Raw genomic sequence first — 18,940 nt, forward strand, 5'->3', positions numbered from 1 at the left:
GAGTAAATGTGTGTGTGGGTAAATCTGTGTGTGAGTAAATCTGTGTGTGTGAGTAAATCTGTGTGTGAGTAAATGTGAGTAAATGTGTGTGTGTGAGTAAATGTGTGTGTGTGAGTAAATGTATGTGTGATTAAATGTGTGTGTGTGAGTAAATGTGTGCGTGTGAGTAAGTGTGTGTGTGTGAGTAAATGTGTGTGTGAGTAAATGTGTGTGTCAGTAAATGTGTGTGTGAGTAAATGTGTGTGTGTGAGTAAATGTGTGTGTGAGTAAATATGTGTGTGTGAGTAAATGTGTGTGTGTGAGTAAATGTGAGTAAATGTGTGTGTGTGAGAAAATGTGTGTGTGGGTAAATCTGTGTGTGAGTAAATGTGTGTGTGTGAGTAAATGTGAGTAAATGTGTGTGTAAATGTGTGTGTGTGAGTAAATGTGTGTGTGAGTAAATGTGTGTGTGTGAGTAAATGTGTGTGTGTGAGTAAATGTGTGTGTGAGTAAATGTGTGTGTGTGAGTAAATGTGTGTATGTGAGTAAATGTGTGTGTGTGAGTAAATGTGTGTGTGTGAGTAAATCTGTGTGTGAGTAAATCTGTGTGTGTGAGTAAATGTGTGTGTGTGAGTAAATGTGAGTAAATGTGTGTGTGTGAGTAAATGTGTGTGTGAGTAAATGTGTGTGTGTGAGTAAATGTGTGTGTGAGTAAACGTGTATGTGAGTAAATGTGTGTGTGTGAGTAAATGTGTGTGTGTGAGTCAATGTGTGTGTGAGTAAATGTGTGTGTGAGTAAATGTGTGTGTGAGTAAATCTGTGTGTGAGTAAATGTGTGTGTGTGAGTAAATGTGAGTAAATCTGTGTGTGTGAGTAAATCTGTGTGTGTGAGTAAATGTGTGTGTGAGTAAATGTGTGTGTGAGTAAATGTGTGCGTGTGAGTAAATCTGTGTGTGAGTAAATCTGTGTGTGTGAGTAAATGTGTGTGTGTGAGTAAATGTGAGTAAATGTGTGTGTGTGAGTAAATGTGAGTAAATGTGTGTGTGTGAGTAAATGTATGTGTGAGTAAATGTGTGTGTGGGTAAATCTGTGTGTGAGTAAATGTGTGTGTGAGTAAATGTGTGTGTGAGTAAATGTGTGTGTGTGAGTAAATGTGTGTGTGTGAGTAAATGTGTGTGTGAGTAAATGTGTGTGTGAGTAAATGTGTGTGTGGGTAAATCTGTGTGTGAGTAAATGTGCGTGTGTGAGTAAATGTGAGTAAATGAGTGTGTGTGAGTAAATGTGTGTGTGGGTAAATCTGTGTGTGAGTAAATGTGTGTGTGGGTAAATCTGTGTGTGAGTAAATCTGTGTGTGTGAGTAAATGTGAGTAAATCTGTGTGTGAGTAAATGTGAGTAAATGTGTGTGTGTGAGTAAATGTGTGTGTGTGAGTAAATGTGTGTGTGAGTAAATGTGTGTGTGTGAGTGTGAGTAAATGTGTGTGTGAGTAAATGTGTGTGTGTGAGTAAATGTGTGTGTGTGAGAAAGTGTGTGTGTGAGTAAATGTGTGTGTGTGAGTAAATGTGTGTGTGAGTAAATGTGTGTGTGTGAGTAAATGTGTGTGTGAGTAAATGTGTGTGTCAGTAAATGTGTGTGTGAGTAAATGTGTGTGTGTGAGTAAATGTGTGTGTGAGTAAATGTGTGTGTGAGTAAATGTGTGTGTGTGAGTAAATGTGAGTAAATGTGTGTGTGTGAGTAAATGTGTGTGTGGGTAAATCTGTGTGTGAGTAAATGTGTGTGTGTGAGTAAATGTGAGTAAATGTGTGTGTGTGAGTGAACGTGTGTGTGTGAGTAAATGTGTGTGTGTGAGTAAATGTGTGTGTGAGTAAATGTGTGTGTGTGAGTAAATGTGTGTGTGAGTAAATGTGTGTGTGAGTAAATGTGTGTGTGAGTAAATCTGTGTGTGAGTAAATGTGTGTGTGTGAGTAAATGTGAGTAAATGTGTGTGTGAGTAAATGTGTGTAGGAGTAAATGTGTGTGTGAGTAAACGTGTGTGTGAGTAAATGTGTGTGTGTGAGTAAATGTGTGTGTGTGATTAAATGTGTGTGTGTGAGTAAATGTGTGTGTGAGTAAACGTGTGTGTGAGTAAATGTGTGTGTGTGAGTAAATGTGTGTGTGAGTAAATGTGTGTGTGAGTAAATGTGTGTGTGTGAGTAAATGTGTGTGTGAGTAAATGTGTGTGTGTGAGTAAATGTGTGTGTGTGAGTAAATGTGAGTAAATGTGTGTGTGTGAGTAAATGTGTGTGTGAGTAAATGTGTGTGTGTGAGTAAATGTGTGTGTGAGTAAGTGTGTGTGTGTGAGTAAATGTGTGTGTGTGAGTCAATGTGTGTGTGAGTAAATGTGTGTGAGTAAATGTGTGTGTGAGTAAATCTGTGTGTGTGAGTAAATGTGTGTGTGAGTAAATGTGAGTAAATCTGTGTGTGTGAGTAAATGTGTGTGTGAGTAAATGTGTGTGTGTGAGTAAATCTGTGTGTGTGAGTAAATCTGTGTGTGTGAGTAAATGTGTGTGTGTGAGTAAATGTGAGTAAATGTGTGTGTGTGAGTAAATGTATGTGTGAGTAAATGTGTGTGTGGGTAAATCTGTGTGTGAGTAAATGTGTGTGTGAGTAAATGTGTGTGTGAGGAAATGTGTGTGTGTGAGTAAATGTGTGTGTGAGTAAATGTGTGTGTGTGAGTAAATGTGTGTGTGAGTAAATGTGTGTGTGGGTAAATCTGTGTGTGAGTAAATGTGCGTGTGTGAGTAAATGTGAGTAAATGTGTGTGTGTGAGTAAATGTGTGTGTGGGTAAATCTGTGTGTGAGTAAATGTGTGTGTGGGTAAATCTGTGTGTGAGTAAATCTGTGTGTGTGAGTAAATGTGAGTAAATCTGTGTGTGAGTAAATGTGTGTGTGTGAGTAAATGTGTGTGTGTGAGTAAATGTGTGTGTGAGTAAATGTGTGTGTGTGAGTGTGAGTAAATGTGTGTGTGAGTAAATGTGTGTGTGTGAGTAAATGTGTGTATGTGTGAGTAAGTGTGTGTGTGAGTAAATGTGTGTGTGAGTAAATGTGTGTGTGAGTAAATGTGTGTGTGTGAGTAAATGTGTGTGTGAGTAAATGTGTGTGTGTGAGTAAATGTGAGTAAATGTGTGTGTGTGAGTGAATGTGTGTGTGTGAGTAAATGTGTGTGTGTGAGTAAATGTGTGTGTGAGTAAATGTGTGTGTGTGAGTAAATGTGTGTGTGAGTAAATGTGTGTGTGAGTAAATGTGTGTGTGTGAGTAAATGTGAGTAAATGTGTGTGTGAGTAAATGTGTGTAGGAGTAAATGTGTGTGTGAGTAAACGTGTGTGTGAGTAAATGTGTGTGTGTGAGTAAATGTGTGTGTGTGATTAAATGTGTGTGTGTGAGTAAATGTGTGTGTGAGTAAGTGTGTGTGTGAGTAAATGTGTGTGTGAGTAAATGTGTGTGTGTGAGTAAATGTGTGTTTGAGTAAATGTGTGTGTGAGTAAATGTGTGTGTGAGTAAATCTGTGTGTGTGAGTAAATCTGTGTGTGTGAGTAAATGTGTGTGTGTGAGTAAATGTGAGTAAATGTGTGTGTGTGAGTAAATGTATGTGTGAGTAAATGTGTGTGTGGGTAAATGTGTGTGTGAGTAAATGTGTGTGTGAGTAAATGTGTGTGTGAGTAAATGTGTGTGTGAGTAAATGTGTGTGTGTGAGTAAATGTGTGTGTGGGTAAATCTGTGTGTGAGTAAATGTGCGTGTGTGAGTAAATGTGAGTAGTTGTGTGTGTGTGAGTAAATGTGTGTGTGGGTAAATCTGTGTGTGAGTAAATGTGTGTGTGGGTAAATCTGTGTGTGAGTAAATCTGTGTGTGTGAGTAAATCTGGGTGTGAGTAAATGTGTGTGTGTGAGTAAATGTGTGTGTGAGTAAATGTGTGTGTGTGAGTGTGAGTAAATGTGTGTGTGAGTAAATGTGTGTGTGTGTGAGTAAATGTGTGTATGTGTGAGTAAGTGTTTGTGTGAGTAAATGTGTGTGTGAGTAAATGTGTGTGTGAGTAAATGTGTGTGTGTGAGTAAATGTGTGTGTGAGTAAATGTGTGTGTGTGAGTAAATGTGAGTAAATGTGTGTGTGTGAGTGAATGTGTGTGTGTGAGTAAATGTGTGTGTGTGAGTAAATGTGTGTGTGAGTAAATGTGTGTGTGTGAGTAAATGTGTGTGTGAGTAAATGTGTGTGTGAGTAAATGTGTGTGTGTGAGTAAATGTGAGTAAATGTGTGTGTGAGTAAATGTGTGTAGGAGTAAATGTGTGTGTGAGTAAACGTGTGTGTGAGTAAATGTGTGTGTGTGAGTAAATGTGTGTGTGTGATTAAATGTGTGTGTGTGAGTAAATGTGTGTGTGAGTAAATGTGTGTGTGAGTAAATGTGTGTGTGAGTAAATGTGTGTGTGTGAGTAAATGTGTGTGTGAGTAAATGTGTGTGTGTGAGTAAATGTGTGTGTGAGTAAACGTGTGTGTGAGTAAATGTGTGTGTGTGAGTAAATGTGTGTGTGTGAGTCAATGTGTGTGTGAGTAGATGTGTGTGTGAGTAAATGTGTGTGTGAGTAAATCTGTGTGTGTGAGTAAATGTGTGTGTGTGAGTAAATGTGAGTAAATGTGTGTGTGAGTAAATGTGTGTGTGTGAGTAAATGTGTGTGTGTGAGTAAATGTGTGTGTGAGTAAACGTGTGTGTGAGTAAATGTGTGTGTGTGAGTAAATGTGTGTGTGTGAGTCAATGTGTGTGTGAGTAAATGTGTGTGTGAGTAAATCTGTGTGTGTGAGTAAATGTGTGTGTGTGAGTAAATGTGTGTGTGAGTAAATGTGTGTGTGAGTAAATGTGTGTGTGAGTAAATGTGTGTGTGAGTAAACGTGTGTGTGAGTAAATCTGTGTGTGAGTAAATCTGTGTGTGAGTAAATCTGTGTGTGTGAGTAAATGTGTGTGTGTGAGTAAATGTGTGTGTGAGTAAATGTGTGTGTGAGGAAATCTGTGTGTGAGTAAATGTGTGTGTGAGGAAATGTGTGTGTGAGTAAATGTGTGTGTGTGAGTAAATGTGAGTAAATGTGTGTGTGAGTAAATGTGTGTGTGAGTAAATGTGTGTGTGAGTAAATCTGTGTGTGTGAGTAAATGAGTGTGTGAGTAAATGAGTGTGTGAGTAAATGTGTGTGTGTGAGTAAATGTGTGTGTGAGTAAATCTGTGTGTGAGTAAATCTGTGTGTGAGTAAATGTGTGTGTGAGTAAATGTGTGTGTGAGTAAATCTGTGTGTGTGAGTAAATGTGTGTGTGAGTAAATGTGTGTGTGAGTAAATCTGTGTGTGTGAGTAAATGTGTGTGTGAGTAAATGTGTGTGTGTTAGTAAATCTGTGTGTGAGTAAATGTGTGTGTGGGTAAATGTGTGTGTGAGTAAATGTGTGTGTGAGTAAATGTGTGTGTGAGTAAATGTGTGTGTGAGTAAATCTGTGTGTGTGAGTAAATGTGTGTGTGTGAGTAAATGTGTGTGTGAGTAAATGTGTGTGTGTTAGTAAATCTGTGTGTGAGTAAATGTGTGTGTGGGTAAATCTGTGTGTGAGTAAATGTGTGTGTGAGTAAATCTGTGTGTGAGTAAATGTGTGTGTGTGAGTAAATGTGTGTGAGTAAATGTGTGTGTGAGTAAATCTGTGTGTGTGAGTAAATGTGTGTGTGAGTAAATGTGTGTGTGTGAGTAAATGTGTGTGTGTGAGTAAATGTGTGTGTGGGTAAATCTGTGTGTGAGTAAATGTGTGTGTGGGTAAATCTGTGTGTGAGTAAATGTGTGTGTGTGAGTAAATGTGAGTAAATCTGTGTGTGAGTAAATGTGAGTAAATGTGTGTGTGTGAGTAAATGTGTGTGTGTGAGTAAATGTGTGTGTGAGTAAATGTATGTGTGTGATTAAATGTGTGTGTGTGAGTAAATGTGTGTGTGAGTAAATGTGTGTGTGAGTAAATGTGTGTGTCAGTAAATGTGTGTGTGAGTAAATGTGTGTGTATGAGTAAATGTGTGTGTGAGTAAATGTGTGTGTGAGTAAATGTGTGTGTGTGAGTAAATGTGAGTAAATGTGTGTGTGTGAGTAAATGTGTGTGTGGGTAAATCTGTGTGTGAGTAAATGTGTGTGTGTGAGTAAATGTGAGTAAATGTGTGTGTGTGAGTAAATGTGTGTGTGTGAGTAAATGTGAGTAAATGTGTGTGTGTGAGTAAATGTGTGTGTGGGTAAATCTGTGTGTGAGTAAATGTGTGTGTGTGAGTAAATGTGTGTGTGAGTAAATGTGTGTGTGAGTAAATCTGTGTGTGAGTAAATGTGTGTGTGTGAGTAAATGTGAGTAAATGTGTGTGTGAGTAAATGTGTGTGTGAGTAAACGTGTGTGTGAGTAAACGTGTGTGTGAGTAAATGTGTGTGTGAGTAAATGTGTGTGTGTGAGTAAATGTGTGTGTGAGTAAATGTGTGTGAGTAAATGTGTGTGAGTAAACGTGTGTGTGAGTAAATGTGTGTGTGTGAGTAAATGTGTGTGTGTGAGTAAATCTGTGTGTGAGTAAAACTGTGTGTGAGTAAATGTGTGTGTGAGTAAATCTGTGTGTGTGAGTAAATGTGTGTGTGTGAGTAAATGTGAGTAAATGTGTGTGTGTGAGTAAATGTGTGTGTGAGTAAATGTGTGTGTGTGAGTAAATGTGTGTGTGTGAGTAAACGTGTGTGTGAGTAAACGTGTGTGTGAGTAAATGTGTGTGTGTGAGTAAATGTGTGTGTGAGTAAATGTGTGTGTGAGTAAATGTGTGTGTGAGTAAACGTGTGTGTGTGAGTAAATCTGTGTGTGTGAGTAAATCTGTGTGTGTGAGTAAATGTGTGTGTGAGTAAATGTGAGTAAATGTGTGTGTGAGTAAATGTGTGTGTGAGTAAATGTGTGTGTGTGAGGAAATGTGAGTAAATGTGTGTGTGAGTAAATGTGTGTGTGAGTAAATCTGTGTGTGAGTAAATGTGTGTGTGAGTAAATCTGTGTGTGTGAGTAAATGTGTGTGTGAGTAAATGTGTGTGTGTGAGTAAATGTGTGTGTGAGTAAATGTGTGTGTGTGAGTAAATGTGTGTGTGTGAGTAAATGTCTTTTTTTATAAATGTTTTTTATTGGGTTTTGAATACAGTATATTTACCGTTATGTACACAAAATAGAATACATATATATATATACATTGAAGAGAAGGGAACACGCACAAAAACCCCCGCAAAAAAGTTAGAATAAAATCACTGGAAGGGTATTATGCGGCAGCTCAACAACAGCAGCTCTGTACAATTGGCAATATTGCTTTTAGCACATTTAAGTAGGGATCTGTTTGTGGGGGGGCGGGGACTGCGGGGGTACATATACATTTGGGCGCCAGGGAAACAATTACAGAACAATTACAGAGGGCAATACGTGAATGGATCTATCCTCCACCTCCGGGAAGAACCTACTCATACGGGTTCTTGTTCAGTGGGCTCTATGTACCACTTTTAGTTGCGTCTTAGTGAGCCTTGCACACGTGGAGGTGGAGTTGACCCTATGCGGTGCTTCGCTCCAGAGGCCCCACCCTATTTCAATGCCCAGGTCCTCCTCCCACTTCATTCTTGTTGCATCCAGTACGGTGTCGGCCCCTTCTACCAGTCGGTCATACATGTTGCTGCAGTTCCCTTTATCTAGGATGCTTCTGTCCCGTAACTTCCAGTAATGTCTGTCGTGGCAAGGGTACGTCCTTGTCTCCTTTTGTAGGAAGTTTTTGAGTTGCAGGTACCTTAGCTCGTTCCGCCTGGCTAACTGGAATTTCTCTGTCAGTTCGCCCAGTGTTGCGACCCTGCCGTCCGTGTATAGGTCCCTGACTGTCAGTGTCCCTCCGTCCTGTCCCCACCTTTTGAAGGTGGCGTCAGTCAGCGCTGGTGAGAACCCAGGGTTGTTGCAGATGGGACCTTTGGACATTCTGGTCAGGCCAAATTGCTGCCGTAGTTGGTCCCAGGACTGGAGGGTGGCTATCACCACCGGGTGCTGGAGTGTTTTTTGGGTGGGGATGGGTATGGGAGCGCCACCATGGCGATGGCCCGGAGGGAGGTCCCCTTGCAGGAGGCCCCTTCCGCGCGCACCCACTCGGCTTCTGGCTCCTTGATCCATCCCCTTATTCGCTCGGCCGTCGCCGCCCAGTGGTAAAGTTGTAGGTTTGGGAGGGCTAGCCCCCCCCCCCCCCCAGATTTTGTTTTTTGTAGGACCTTCTTTGTGATCCCAGCATTCTTTCCACCCCCCCCCCCCCCCGCCCCCCCCAATATTTGTCCTGTATGACAGTGGGTCGGCATCGCGGTCCTATTCAACGTTCCAGTCGCTGGGAAGCTCACTGCTTCCTGTTCATTTGTTTCAAGGCGATGGGAAGGTGGTGACCCCGGAGTGGCCAATCAGAAAACTCCGACCAGCCTGCTCCTGACTCCTGAAGGAAGTTTCCACAGCCTGGGATTCACTGCCAGAGATCATTACCACGACCTGGATCCAGAGGAAGCCCGGCATTGGCTGTACTTTGAAAAGTTTAAAATGAAGATTCACAGTACCAGTGTGAGTATAAACCGCACAGAGTGTGGCAGACACACAGGACGGGATCCTCCCCTACCCGGCGGGGCGGGGGTCCCGGCGGGACGGAGCGGCGGGAACCGCTCCGGCATCGGGCCGCCCCAAAGGTGTGGCAGTCTCTGCACCTTTAGGGCCCAAGCCCTCACCTTGAGGGGCTCGGCCCGCGCAGGAGTGATTTCCGCCCCGCCGGCTGGCGGGAAAGGCCTTTGGCACCACGCCAGCCGGCGCCGAAATGACTTCGCCGGGCGACGCATGCGCGGGAGCGTTAGCGGCCGCTCACGGCATCCCCGCGCCTGCGCAGGGGAGGGGGTCTCTTCCGCCTCCGCCATAGTGGAGACCATGGCAAAGGCGGAAGGAAAAGAGTGCCCCCACGGCACAGGCCCGTCCGCGGATCGGTGAGCCCCAATCGCGAGACAGGCCACCGTGGGGGCAGCCCCCGGGGCCAGATCACCCAGCGCCCCCCCCAGGACCCCGTAGACCGCTCGCGCCGCCTTGTCCCGCCGGTAAGAGAGGTGGTGTAATCCACGCCGGCGGGACAGGCATTCCAGCAGCGGGACTTCGGCCCGCCGTGGACCGGAGAATCGCCGGGGGATTCCCGCCGACCGGCGCGGCATGATTCCCGCCCCCGCCGAATCTCCGGTGGCGGAGAATTCGGCAACCGGCGGGGGCGGGATTCACGCCGGCCCGCGGTGATTCTACGACCCGGTGGGGGGTCGGAGAATCGCGCCAACAGAGTGTGGCAGAGACAGAGAGAGGCATAGACGCAAAGCGTGGCTGAGACACAGAGTGTGGGAGAGACACAGAGTGTGGGAGAGACACAGGGCGTGGCAGAGACACAGAGCGTGGGAGTGACACAGAGCGTGACAGAGACACAGAGCGTGGCTGAGACACAGAGCGTGGCAGAGACACAGAGCGTGGGTGAGACACAGAGCGTGGCAGAGACACAGAGCCTGGCTGAGACACAGAGCGTGGCTGAGACACAGAGCGTGGCAGAGACACAGAGCGTGGCAGAGACACAGAGCGTGGGAGTGACACAGAGCGTGGCTGAGACACAGAGCGTGGCAGAGACACACAGCGTGGCAGAGACACAGAGCGTGGCAGAGACACAGAGCGTGGCAGAGACACAGAGCGTGGCAGAGACACAGAGCGTGGCAGAGACACAGAGCGTGGCAGAGACACAGAGCGTGGGAGAGACACAGAGCGTGGCAGAGACACAGAGCGTGGGTGAGACACACAGCGTGGCAGAGACACAGAGCGTGGCAGAGACACAGGGCGTGGCAGAGACACAGAGCGTGGGAGTGACACAGAGCGTGACAGAGACACAGAGCGTGGCTGAGACACAGAGCGTGGCTGAGACACAGAGCGTGGCAGAGACACAGAGAGTGGCTGAGACACAGAGCGTGGCAGAGACAGAGAGCATGGCAGAGACACAGAGCGTGGCAGAGACACAGAGCTTGGCTGAGACACAGAGCGTGGCAGAGACAGAGAGCATGGCAGAGACACAGAGTGTGGCAGAGACACAGAGCGTGGCAGAGACACAGAGCGTGGCAGAGACACAGAGCATGGCTGAGACACAGAGCGTGGGAGAGACACAGAGCGTGGCAGAGACACAGAGCGTGGGAGAGACACAGAGCGTGGGAGAGACACAGAGCGTGGGAGAGACACAGAGCGTGGCTGAGACACAGAGCATGGCAGAGACACAGAGCGTGGCAGAGACACAGAGAGTGGCTGAGAGACAGAGCGTGGCAGAGGCACAGAGCGTGGCAGAGACACAGAGCGTGGCTGAGACACAGAGCGTGGGAGAGACACAGAGCGTGGCAGAGACACAGAGCGTGGCTGAGACACAGAGCGTGGGAGAGACACAGAGCGTGGGAGAGACACAGAGCGTGGGAGAGACACAGAGCGCGGCTGAGACACAGAACGTGGGAGAGACACAGAGCGTGGCAGAGACACAGAGCGTGGCAGAGACACAGAGCGTGGCAGAGACACAGAGCGCGGGTGAGACACAGAGCGTGGCAGAGACACAGAGCGTGGGTGAGACACAGAGCGTGGGAGAGACACAGAGCGTGGGAGAGACACAGAGCGTGGGTGAGACACAGAGCGTGGGAGAGACACAGAGCGTGGCAGAGACACAGAGCGTGGCTGAGACACAGAGCGTGGCTGAGACACAGAGCGTGGGAGAGACACAGAGCGTGGCTGAGACACAGAGCGTGGCTGAGACACAGAGCGTGGCAGAGACACAGAGCGTGGCAGAGACACAGAGCGTGGCAGAGACACAGAGCGTGGCAGAGACTCAGAGCGTGGGAGAGACACAGAGCGTGGGAGAGACACAGAGCGTGGGAGAGACACAGAGCGTGGCAGAGACACAGAGCGTGGCTGAGACACAGAGCGTGGGAGAGACACAGAGCGTGGGAGAGACACAGAGCGTGGCTGAGACACAGAGCGTGGCAGAGACACAGAGCGTGGCTGAGACACAGAGCGTGGCAGAGACACAGAGCGTGGGAGGGACACAGAGCGTGGGAGGGACACAGAGCGTGGGAGAGACACAGAGCGTGGGAGAGACACAGAGCATGGCTGAGACACAGAGCGTGGGAGAGACACAGAGCGTGGGAGAGACACAGAGCGTGGCTGAGACACAGAGCGTGGCTGAGACACAGAGCGTGGCTGAGACACAGAGCGTGGCAGAGACACAGAGCGTGGCAGAGACACAGAGCGTGGGAGAGACACAGAGCGTGGGAGAGACACAGAGCGTGGGAGAGACACAGAGCGTGGGAGAGACACAGAGCGTGGGAGAGACACAGAGCATGGCAGAGACACAGAGCGTGACAGAGACACAGAGCGAGGGATAGACACAAAGCGTGGGAGAGACACAGAGCGTGGGAGAGACACAGAGCATGGCAGTGACAGAGAGCGTGGCTGAGACACAGAGCGTGGCAGAGACACAGAGCGTGGGAGAGACACAGAGCGTGGGAGAGACACAGAGCGTGGGAGAGACACAGAGCGTGGCTGAGACACAGAGCGTGGCAGAGACACAGAGCATGGCAGAGACACAGAGCGTGGCAGAGACACAGAGCGTGGCTGAGACACAGAGCGTGGCAGAGACACAGAGCGTGGCAGAGACACAGAGCGTGGGAGAGACACAGAGCGTGGGAGAGACACAGAGCGTGGGAGAGACACAGAGCGTGGGAGAGACACAGAGCGTGGGAGAGACACAGAGCATGGCAGAGACACAGAGCGTGACAGAGACACAGAGCGAGGGATAGACACAGAGCGTGGGAGAGACACAGAGCGTGGGAGAGACACAGAGCGTGGGAGAGACACAGAGCGTGGGAGAGACACAGAGCGTGGCAGAGACACAGAGCGTGGCAGAGACACAGAGCGTGACAGAGACACAGAGCGTGACAGAGACACAGAGCGTGGGTGAGACACAGAGCGTGGCTGAGACACAGAGCGTGACAGAGACACAGAGCGTGACAGAGACACAGAGCGTGGGAGAGACACAGAGCGTGGGAGAGACACAGAGCGTGGCAGAGACACAGAGCGTGGGAGAGACACAGAGCGTGGGAGAGACACAGAGCGTGGGAGAGACACAGAGCGTGGGAGAGACACAGAGCGTGGCAGAGACACAGAGCGTGGCTGAGACACAGAGCGTGGCTGAGACACAGAGCGTGGCAGAGACACAGAGCGTGGTAGAGACACTGAGCGTGGCAGAGACACAGAGCGTGGGAGAGACACAGAGCGTGGCAGAGACACAGAGCGTGCCAGGGACACAGAGCGTGGCAGAGACACAGAGCGTGGCAGAGACACAGAGCGTGGGAGAGACACAGAGCGTGGCTGAGACACAGAGCGTGACAGAGACACAGAGCGTGGGTGAGACACAGCGTGGCAGAGACACAGAGCGTGGGTGAGACACAGAGCGTGGGAGAGACACAGAGCGTGGGAGAGACACAGAGCGTGGCAGAGACAGAGCGTGGGAGAGACACAGAGCGTGGGAGAGACACAGAGCGTGGGAGAGACAGAGAGCGTGGGAGAGACACAGAGCGTGGGAGAGACACAGAGCGTGGGAGAGACACAGAGCGTGGGAGAGACACAGAGCGTGGCAGAGACACAGAGCGTGGCAGAGACACAGAGCGTGGCAGAGACACAGAGCGTGGGTGAGACACAGAGCGTGGCTGAGACACAGAGCGTGGGAGAGACACAGAGCGTGGGAGAGACACAGAGCGTGGCTGAGACACAGAGCGTGGGAGAGACACAGAGCGTGGGAGAGACACAGAGCGTGGCAGAGACACAGAGCGTGGCAGAGACACAGAGCGTGGGAGAGACACAGAGCGTGGGAGAGACACAGAGCGTGGCAGAGACACAGAGCGTGGGAGAGACACAGAGCGTGGGAGAGACACAGAGCGTGGGAGAGACACAGAGCGTGGCAGAGACACAGAGCGTGGGAGAGACACAGAGCGTGGCAGAGACACAGAGCGTGGCAGAGACACAGAGCGTGGCTGAGACACAGAGCGTGGCTGAGACACAGAGCGCGGGTGAGACACAGAGCGTGGCAGAGACACAGAGCGTGACAGAGACACAGAGCGTGGCTGAGACACAGAGCGTGACAGAGACACAGAGCGTGGCTGAGACACAGAGCGCGGGTGAGACACAGAGCGTGGCAGAGACACAGAGCGCGACAGAGACACAGAGCGCGGCTGAGACACAGAGCGTGACAGAGACACAGAGCGTGGGAGAGACACAGAGCGTGGCTGAGACACAGAGCGTGACAGAGACACAGAGCGTGGGAGAGACACAGAGCGTGGGAGAGACACAGAGCGTGGGAGAGACACAGAGCGTGGGAGAGACACAGAGCGTGGGAGAGACACAGAGCGTGGCACAGACACAGAGCGTGGGAGAGACACAGAGCGTGGCTGAGACACAGAGCGTGGGAGAGACACAGAGCGTGACAGAGACACAGAGCGTGGGAGAGACACAGAGCGTGGCAGAGACACAGAGCGTGGCAGAGACACAGAGCGTGGCAGAGACAGAGAGCGTGGCAGAGACAGAGAGCGTGGCAGAGACAGAGAGCGTGGCAGAGACACAGAGCGCGGGTGAGACACAGAGCGTGGCTGAGACACAGAGCGTGGCTGAGACACAGAGCGTGGCTGAGACACAGAGCGTGGGAGAGACACAGAGCGTGGGAGAGACACAGAGCGTGGCTGAGACACAGAGCGTGGGTGAGACACAGAGCGTGGCTGAGACACAGAGCGTGGCTGAGACACAGAGCGTGGCTGAGACACAGAGCGTGGCAGAGACACAGAGCGTGGGAGAGACACAGAGCGCGGGTGAGACACAGAGCGTGGCTGAGACACAGAGCGTGGCTGAGACACAGAGCGTGGGAGAGACACAGAGCGTGGGAGAGACACAGAGCGTGGCTGAGACACAGAGCGTGACAGAGACACAGAGCGTGGCAGAGACACAGAGCGTGGGAGAGACACAGAGCGCGGGTGAGACACAGAGCGCGGCTGAGACACAGAGCGCGGCTGAGACACAGAGCGTGACAGAGACACAGAGCGTGGGAGAGACACAGAGCGTGGGAGAGACACAGAGCGTGGCTGAGACACAGAGCGTGACAGAGACACAGAGCGTGACAGAGACACAGAGCGTGGGAGAGACACAGAGCGTGGGAGAGACACAGAGCGCGGCTGAGACACAGAGCGCGGCTGAGACACAGAGCGTGACAGAGGCACAGAGCGTGGGAGAGACACAGAGCGTGGGAGAGACACAGAGCGTGGGAGAGACACAGAGCGTGGGAGAGACACAGAGCGTGGGAGAGACACAGAGCGTGGGTGAGACACAGAGCGTGGCTGAGACACAGAGCGTGGCTGAGACACAGAGCGTGACAGAGACACAGAGCGTGGGAGAGACACAGAGCGTGGGAGAGACACAGAGCGTGGGAGAGACACAGAGCGTGGCAGAGACACAGAGCGTGGGAGAGACACAGAGCGTGGGAGAGACACAGAGCGTGGGAGAGACACAGAGCGTGGGAGAGACACAGAGCGTGGGAGAGACACAGAGCGTGGGAGAGACACAGAGCGTGGGAGAGACACAGAGCGTGGGAGAGACACAGAGCGTGGGAGAGACACAGAGCGTGGGAGAGACACAGAGCGTGGGAGAGACACAGAGCGTGGGAGAGACACAGAGCGTGGGAGAGACACAGAGCGTGGGAGAGACACAGAGCGTGACAGAGACACAGAGCGTGGCTGAGACACAGAGCGTGACAGAGACACAGAGCGTGACAGAGACACAGAGCGTGGGAGAGACACAGAGCGTGGGAGAGACACAGAGCGCGGCTGAGACACAGAGCGCGGCTGAGACACAGAGCGCGACAGAGACACAGAGCGCGGGAGAGACACAGAGCGTGGGAGAGACACAGAGCGTGGGAGAGACACAGAGCGTGGCACAGACACAGAGCGTGGGAGAGACGCAGAGCGTGGGAGAGACACAGAGCGTGGCAGAGACACAGAGCGTGGCAGAGCCACAGAGCGTGACAGAGACACAGAGCGTGGCTGAGACACAGAGCGTGGGAGAGACACAGAGCGTGACAGAGACACAGAGCGTGGGAGAGACACAGAGCGTGGCTGAGACACAGAGCGTGACAGAGACACAGAGCGTGGCAGAGACAGAGAGCGTGGCAGAGACACAGAGCGTGGCAGAGACACAGAGCGTGGGAGAGACACAGAGCGTGGCAGAGACAGAGAGCGTGGCAGAGACACAGAGCGTGGCAGAGACACAGAGCGTGACAGAGACACAGAGCGTGGCTGAGACACAGAGCGTAGGAGAGACACAGAGCGTGGGAGAGACACAGAGCGTGGGAGAGACACAGAGCGTGGGAGAGACACAGAGCGTGGCTGAGACACAGAGCGTGGGAGAGACACAGAGCGTGACAGAGACACAGAGCGTGGGAGAGACACAGACCGTGGGTGAGACACAGAGCGCGGGTGAGACACAGAGCGTGGCAGAGACAGAGAGCGTGGCAGAGACACAGAGCGTGGCAGAGACACAGAGCGTGACAGAGACACAGAGCGTGGCTGAGACACAGAGCGTGGGAGAGACACAGAGCGTGACAGAGACACAGAGCGTGGGAGAGACACAGAGCGTGACAGAGGCACAGAGCGTGGGAGAGACACAGACCGTGGCTGAGACACAGAGCGTGACAGAGACACAGAGCGTGGCAGAGACACAGAGCGTGGCAGAGACACAGAGCGTGGCAGAGACACAGAGCGTGGCAGAGACACAGAGCGTGGCTGAGACACAGAGCGTGGCAGAGACACAGAGCGTGGCAGAGACGCAGAGCGTGGCAGAGACGCAGAGCGTGGCTGAGACGCAGAGCGTGGCTGAGACACAGAGCGTGGCAGAGACACAGAGCGTGGCAGAGACACAGAGCGTGGCTGAGACACAGAGCGTGGCAGAGACACAGAACGTGGCAGAGACACAGAGCGTGGCTGAGACACAGAGCGTGGCTGAGACACAGAGCGTGGCAGAGACACAGAGCGTGGCTGAGACACAGAGCGTGGGAGAGACACAGAGCGTGGGAGAGACACAGAGCGTGGCTGAGACACAGCAAAAATAATCTGGTGGCAACCCCACAGATCACAACACCCCCAGCAGCATGTTGATGAGGACAGTATAGAGGGAGCTTTACTCTGTGTCTAACTCTGTGCTGTACCTGTCCTGGGAGTGTTTGATGGGGACAGTGTAGAGGGAGCTTTACTCTGTATCTAACCCCGTGCTGTACCTGTCCTGGGAGTGTTTGATGGGGACAGTGTAGAGGGAGCTTTACTCTGTATCTAACCCCGTGCTGTACCTGTCCTGCGAGTGTTTGATGGGGACAGTGTAGAGGGAGCTTTACGCTGTATCTAACCCCGTACTGGACCTGTCCTGGGCGTGTTTAATGGGGACAGTGTAGAGGGAGCTTTTCTCTGTATCTAACCCCGTGCTGTACCTGTCCTGGGAGTGTTTGATAGGGACAGTGTAGAGGGAGCTTTACTCTGTATCTAACCCCGTGCTGTACCTGTCCTGGGAGTTTTGTTGGGGACAGTGTAGAGGGAGCTTTACTCTGTATCTAACCCCGTGCTGTACCTGTCCTGCGAGTGTTTGATGGGGACAGTGTAGAGGGAGCTTTACGCTGTATCTAACCCCGTACTGGACCTGTCCTGGGCGTGTTTAATGGGGACAGTGTAGAGGGAGCTTTTCTCTGTATCTAACCCCGTGCTGTACCTGTCCTGGGAGTGTTTGATAGGGACAGTGTAGAGGGAGCTTTACTCTGTATCTAACCCCGTGCTGTACCTGTCCTGGGAGTTTTGTTGGGGACAGTGTAGAGGGAGCTTTACTCTGTATCTAACCCCGTGCTGTATCTGTCCTGGGAGTGTTTGATGGGGACAGTGTGAAGGGAGCTTTACTCTGTATCTAACCCCGTGCTGTACCTGTCCAGGGAGTGTTTAATGGGGACAGTGTAGAGGGAGTTTTACTCTGTATCTAACCCCGTGCTGTACCTGTGTTGGGAGTGTTTGATGGGGACAGTGTAGAGGGAGCTTTACTCTGTATCTAACACCGTGCTGTACTTGTGCTGGGAGTGTTTGATGAGGACAGTATAGAGGGAGCTTTACTCTGTATCTAACTCTGTGCTGTACCTGTCCTGGGAGTATTTGATGGGGACAGTGTAGACGGAGCTTTACTCTGTATCTAACCCCGTGCTGTACTGTCCTGGGAGTGTTTAATGGGGACAGTGTAGAGGGAGCTTTTCTCTGTATCTAACCCCGTGCTGTACCTGTCCTGGGAGTGTTTGATAGGGACAGTGTAGAGGGAGCTTTACTCTGTATCTAACCCCGTGCTGTACCTGTCCTGGAAGTGTTTGATGGGGACAGTGTAGAGGGAGCTTTACTCTGTATCTAACCCCGTGCTGTACCTGTCCTGCGAGTGTTTGATGGGGACAGTGTAGAGGGAGCTTTATGCTGTATCTAACCCCGTACTGGACCTGTCCTGGGCGTGTTTAATGGGGACAGTGTAGAGGGAGCTTTTCTCTGTATCTAACCCCGTGCTGTACCTGTCCTGGGAGTGTTTGATAGGGACAGTGTAGAGGGAGCTTTACTCTGTATCTAACCCCGTGCTGTACCTGTCCTGGGAGTTTTGTTGGGGACAGTGTAGAGGGAGCTTTACTCTGTATCTAAGCCCGTGCTGTACCTGCCGTGGAAGTGTTTGATGGGGACAGTGTACAAAGAACAAAGACATGTACAGCACAGGAACAGGACCTTCGGCCCTCCAAGCCCGTGCCGACCATGCTGCCCGACTAAACTACAATCTTCCACACTTCCTGGGTCCGTATCCCTCTATTCCCATCCTATTCATGTATTTGTCAAGATGCCCCTTAAATGTCCCTATCGTCCCTGCTTCCACTACCTCCTCCGGTAACGAGTTCCATGCACCCACTATCTCTGGGTAAAAAACTTGCCTCGTACATCTACTCTAAACCTTGCCCCTCTCACCTTAAACCTATGCCCCCTAGTAATTGACCCCTCTACCCTGGGGAAAAGCCTCTGACTCTCCACTCTGTCTATGCCCCTCATAATTTTGTATACCTCTATCAGGTCTCCCCTCAACCTCCTTCGTTCCAGTGAGAACAAACCGAGTTTATTCAACCGCTCCTCATAGCTAATGCCCTCCATACCAGGCAACATTCTGGTAAATCTCTTCTGCACCCTCTCTAAAGCCTCCACATCCTTCTGGTAGTGTGGCGACCAGAATTGAACACTATACTCCAAGTGTGGCCTATCTAAGGTTCTATACAGCTGCAACATGACTTCCCAATTCTTGTACTCAATGCCCCAGCCAATGAAGGCAAGCATGCCGTATGCCTTCTTGACTACCTTCTCCACCTGTGTTGCCCCTTTCAATGACCTGTGGACCTGTACTCCTAGATCTCTTTGACTTTCAATACTCTTGAGGGTTCGACCATTCACTGTATATTCCCTACCTGCATTAGACCTTCCAAAATGCATTACCTCACATTTGTCCGGATTAAACTCCATCTGCCATCTCTCCGCCCAAGTCTCCAGACAATCTAAATCCTGCTGTATCCTCCGACAGTCCTCATCGCTATCCGCAATTCCACCAACCTTTGTGTCGTCTGCAAACTTACGAATCAGACCAGTTACATTTTCCTCCAAATCATTTATATATACTACAAAGAGCAAAGGTCCCAGCACTGATCCCTGTGGAACACCACTGGTCACAGCACTCCAATTAGAAAAGCATCCCTCCATTGCTACTCTCTGCCTTCTATGGCCTA

General features: G+C 50.4%; 1 protein-coding gene across 3 annotated transcripts in view; it reads left to right on the forward strand.

The window, feature by feature from the left end:
• Positions 1–18,940, forward strand: part of LOC140409341 (heat shock 70 kDa protein 12B-like) — a 244,519-nt gene that overhangs the window by 135,086 nt on the left and 90,493 nt on the right. For all 3 annotated transcript variants that reach the window (XM_072497755.1, XM_072497757.1, XM_072497756.1), the window contains one exon: positions 8,412–8,598. In XM_072497755.1, the coding sequence (XP_072353856.1) occupies positions 8,412–8,598 (187 nt within the window). The remainder of the gene's footprint in view (positions 1–8,411; positions 8,599–18,940) is intronic.

This window comes from Scyliorhinus torazame, chromosome 3 (assembly GCF_047496885.1).
Source record: "Scyliorhinus torazame isolate Kashiwa2021f chromosome 3, sScyTor2.1, whole genome shotgun sequence".
Lineage (NCBI taxonomy): Eukaryota > Metazoa > Chordata > Chondrichthyes > Carcharhiniformes > Scyliorhinidae > Scyliorhinus > Scyliorhinus torazame.